The sequence below is a fragment of the Dendrobates tinctorius genome, unplaced genomic scaffold, assembly GCF_039654945.1.
Source record: "Dendrobates tinctorius isolate UK_male_01 unplaced genomic scaffold, ASM3965494v1 ptg000151l, whole genome shotgun sequence".
NCBI lineage: Eukaryota > Metazoa > Chordata > Amphibia > Anura > Dendrobatidae > Dendrobates > Dendrobates tinctorius.
This window is the reverse complement of record NW_027361818.1, coordinates 27577398-27581234: the sequence shown is the minus strand read 5'-3', so window position 1 is coordinate 27581234 and position 3837 is coordinate 27577398. Positions and strand designations below refer to the sequence as shown.

At 42.1% G+C, this 3837-nt stretch overlaps 1 protein-coding gene across 1 annotated transcript; it reads left to right on the top strand.

The window, feature by feature from the left end:
- The first annotated feature begins 1366 nt into the window (after window positions 1-1366).
- Window positions 1367-2284, top strand: LOC141050136 (olfactory receptor 11A1-like). Its single transcript, XM_073546968.1, has one exon. The coding sequence runs from the start codon at window positions 1376-1378 to the stop codon at window positions 2282-2284; it is 909 nt and encodes a 302-aa protein (XP_073403069.1). The 5' UTR covers window positions 1367-1375.
- The last annotated feature ends 1553 nt before the right edge of the window (window positions 2285-3837 follow it).

Here is a 3837-nt window from a genome sequence, read left to right as displayed (position 1 = left end):
AGAGACGGCTGGTCACACAGCAACAGCGTGTAGCCATGAGGTAAAACGCAAATGCGCACTGGCAATGGCAGGCAGCCATGAGATGAGGTGCGCATGCACACTGCTCCAGGCATCTTGCAGCCCAACAGTCACGAGGTGCGTGTGCACACTGTTTCCAAGGGTCTTGCTGCATAAGACATAGCGGGCATGATAGTTCAGTGCACGTGCACACTGCTCCAGGAGTCATCTTGCAGCATAACAGTCATGAAGTGCATGTGCACACTGCTTCCAGAGGTCTTGCAGCATAACAGTCATGAGGTGCGTGTGCACACTGCTCCAGGAATCTTGCAGCATAACAATTATGAGAGGTGTGTGCACACTGCGAGACCCGCGAGGCGCCCACAGGGACCCGGACCTGGGGACAGTGAGGCATGACAATGGGGATCATGCAGCGCAAGCAGCATGACCGGCATGACGGGCATGACATATACAACAGTGAGTACTGAGAACAACGCAACATAAAAATTATAGCAAATATTCAGTAAGCACAGTTCATTAAAATATGCTGCAGGTGATATGCAGTGGATTAGACAGCAGACAGAGATGTGTGGAGATGATTACCATTCAGGCTGCTTGCTGACATTGAATGGAGTGAATACATGCAGGGTGGATCAGTACAGAAGTTGAATGATCTGATTACCTGTGTGAAGAGAGAAGATGGATGTTAATTCCATGCCATGGAATAACTGCCTTTTGCTTGACACTTAGCTTCTGTTATGCTTTGCTTATGGGATGCGTGCAAGCATATGTGTATGAATAACCTTTTGACCGCCCTCTATAATTTAGCAAAGTTGCATTTAGGTGACTGCCAGTTTGCTCAAATCACATTAAATGAATTACAAAAAACTCATTCTAGAGAATATTGATTCTTGTAGAATTAGAGTTGAATTCAATTCTACTCTAATAAATGTAACAATCTCTAGCTGTAATAACTAATATTAAAAGTCCAATGAAGATTTACTCTGACAAGGAAAATGGTAACAATGTTTTGAACTTTTGACTTTCAGACTCCATATATCACAATCCACTACTTACTCAACATATATAAATTTAGGTGGAGGGCTACATGGGAAATAAGAAAATTTGGCCCCTTATATTTTATGTTTGATCCTGTTCCATGTAACATGAAACAAGTCCTGGTGTCCCTCATATTAGTAATGGGACTCGTGTTTTACTTTAGATTTTTATATTCTGACAATCATGAATCACTGCTTGGATCCTTCACACAATTAGAAATGATGATTAGATGAACCTGAACTGGGCCCTCTCTCTCTAGGGCCCCATAACAGCCACATGAGCTGTCCCTACAATAAGTATGCCCTTGGAGAAGGACAATATGACGGTCGTCACAGAGTTCATCCTTACAGGATTTCAAACAAGTCAGATTAGTAGATTTCTAATGTTCTTTTTATTCATTGTGATTTATGGGTTTACAATTTTTTTTAATCTCCTGATCATCATCTTGGTTTCCTCCAACAAGAGCCTCCACTCTCCTATGTATTTCTTCATCTCACAACTGTCTATCAGTGACATATTGTTGACTTCAGACATTGTCCCTAAAATGCTTCATATTATTCTCCTTTCTAGAGTAACTATTACTTTTACTGACTGTATGGCTCAAGTTTGTGTTTTTGGGGCCTCAGAAACATTTGAATGTCTTCTTCTCACAGTGATGTCCTATGACAGATATGTGGCTATCTGTATTCCCCTTCGTTACACCTCCATCATGACAAGTTCATATTGTGTGATGTTAGCTATTGTCTCTTGGTTGGTCACTTTTTCCATTATGGTGGTCATTATCACAACAATATCGTTGCTGAACTTTTGTGGACCAAACATCATTGATCATTTCTTCTGTGATTTCCTTCCTATACTGGAACGTTCCTGTTCAGATACCTCCATTGTTCAGCTGGAAGTTTATTTACTAAGTGTTCCATTAATTGTCATCCCCCTAATAATAATTATTTTTTCATATGCTAGAATTATTGTTATCACCTTAAGGATCCCATCGAGCTCCAGTAGACAGAAAGCGTTCTCTACCTGTAGCTCCCACCTCACTGTGGTCTCCATATTCTACTGGACTTTATTCGGAGTTTACATTTTCCCAACTAAAGGGCAATCATTGATCATCAGTAAGATCCTATCACTGCTATATACTGTGTTTACCCCTCTGATCAACCCCATCATATACTGTTTAAAGAACAATGATGTTAAGAAGGCTTTCTTTGAACATTTCAGGTTATAAAATAAATTGTAAAAAGATATTCACTTGACTGTGTCCCATATTGCTTTAAAAACAACTCAAAAACAAATTATTAACATACAAGAGCACATAAATGGTTTCAGTGTTCCCTTTATCATTATTTATGTGTTAAAAGTAGTACTGAGCAAATTTGACAAAATATGATTTTGACCTATTCACTCAATACAGGGAGAAGGGAAAGGGGGTAAATTTGACGCAATTTTGAGCAAAACAAATCTACTGTGAAGGGATTAAAATAAAAAATATGCTTTCATATTCACCTTGTCTTATCAATCCTCTTCCACTCTTTGACAATTTACATCTCCTGAGTATTCGTTTGGTGCCACCATTGACCAGGCGAGACACAGCAGACATCATTGACGTGAGTCACAACTAGTGTTGAGCTTTCCGATACCGCAAGTATCGGGTATTGGCCGATATTAGCTGTATCGGAATTCCGATACTGACTTCCGATACTTTTTTCATATCGGATACCGGAATCGGAAGATCCCATAATGCTATCAGCCCACTCGCTTTGATTCAGCCAATGGGATTCCTCAGAAGTGTGGGCACATCCTGTTAGGCATGTAGGCATGTTAACTACTGGCATGGCTGTGATTGGCTGCTGAAATGATGTCATGATGCACTATAAAAGCCACTGCCGCCGCCATTTCTGATCACTCTGCTGTGAATTCAGTTAGGGACAGGCTGTTGTTGAAGACTGTGAGGGACAGTTAGAGATAGCGATTCTCAAAACAATATTGTGCTTTACCCAGGCTACATAAACCACCACTGTAGCTTTCTTTTCCCTAGCAGCAGTGTTCACAGCTGTCTGCAAGGGCTGTGTGAGTGCAGCTCACGCTGTAGTGGGTCCTGCAGCCACGTCTGGTTGTAGGCCGCCCAGCGTGCATCACTGCTACCTCATACATATTTTTCTTTTTGAGCTGCGTATTTTTAAAAAATTCTATCTAGTGTGCTTCCATCCGTATCCATATACGTTGGTTGCAAACACTATAGGAGTAGACAGCGGAGCCTTTCTGCAGCCTTTCAGTGCTAGTGCCCACTTAGCTGCACTGTTCACGGCTGTCTGAGAGGTCTCTGACTGTGTGTGAGTGCAGCTCACGCTGAGTAGTGTGTCCTGCAGCTACGTCTGGTTGTAGGCCGCTCAGCGTGTCACTGCCTCACACATTTTTCTTTTATTGCAGCTCATTTTTTCTCCTATTAGTGTGCATCCATCCGTATCCATATACGGTGGTTGCAAACACTCTAGGAGTACACAGCGGAGCCTTTCTGCAGCCTGTCAGTGCTAGTGCCCACTTAGCTGCACTGTTCACGGCTGTCTGAGAGGTCTCTGACTGTGTGTGAGTGCAGCTCATGCTGAGTAGTGTGTCCTGCAGCTATGTCTGGTTGTAGGCTGCTCAGCGTGCGTCACTGCCTCACACATATTTTTCTTTAATTGCAGCTCATTTTTTCTTTTCCTTTTAGTGTGCATCCATCCATATCCATCTACATTGGTTGGTTGCAAACACTATATAGGAGTAGATAGAGGAGCCTTT

Coding starts and splice junctions, on each gene's coding strand:
- LOC141050136 (XM_073546968.1), top strand. CDS start 1,376: ATGACGGTCGTCACAGAGTTCATCCTTACAGGATTTCAAACAAGTCAG.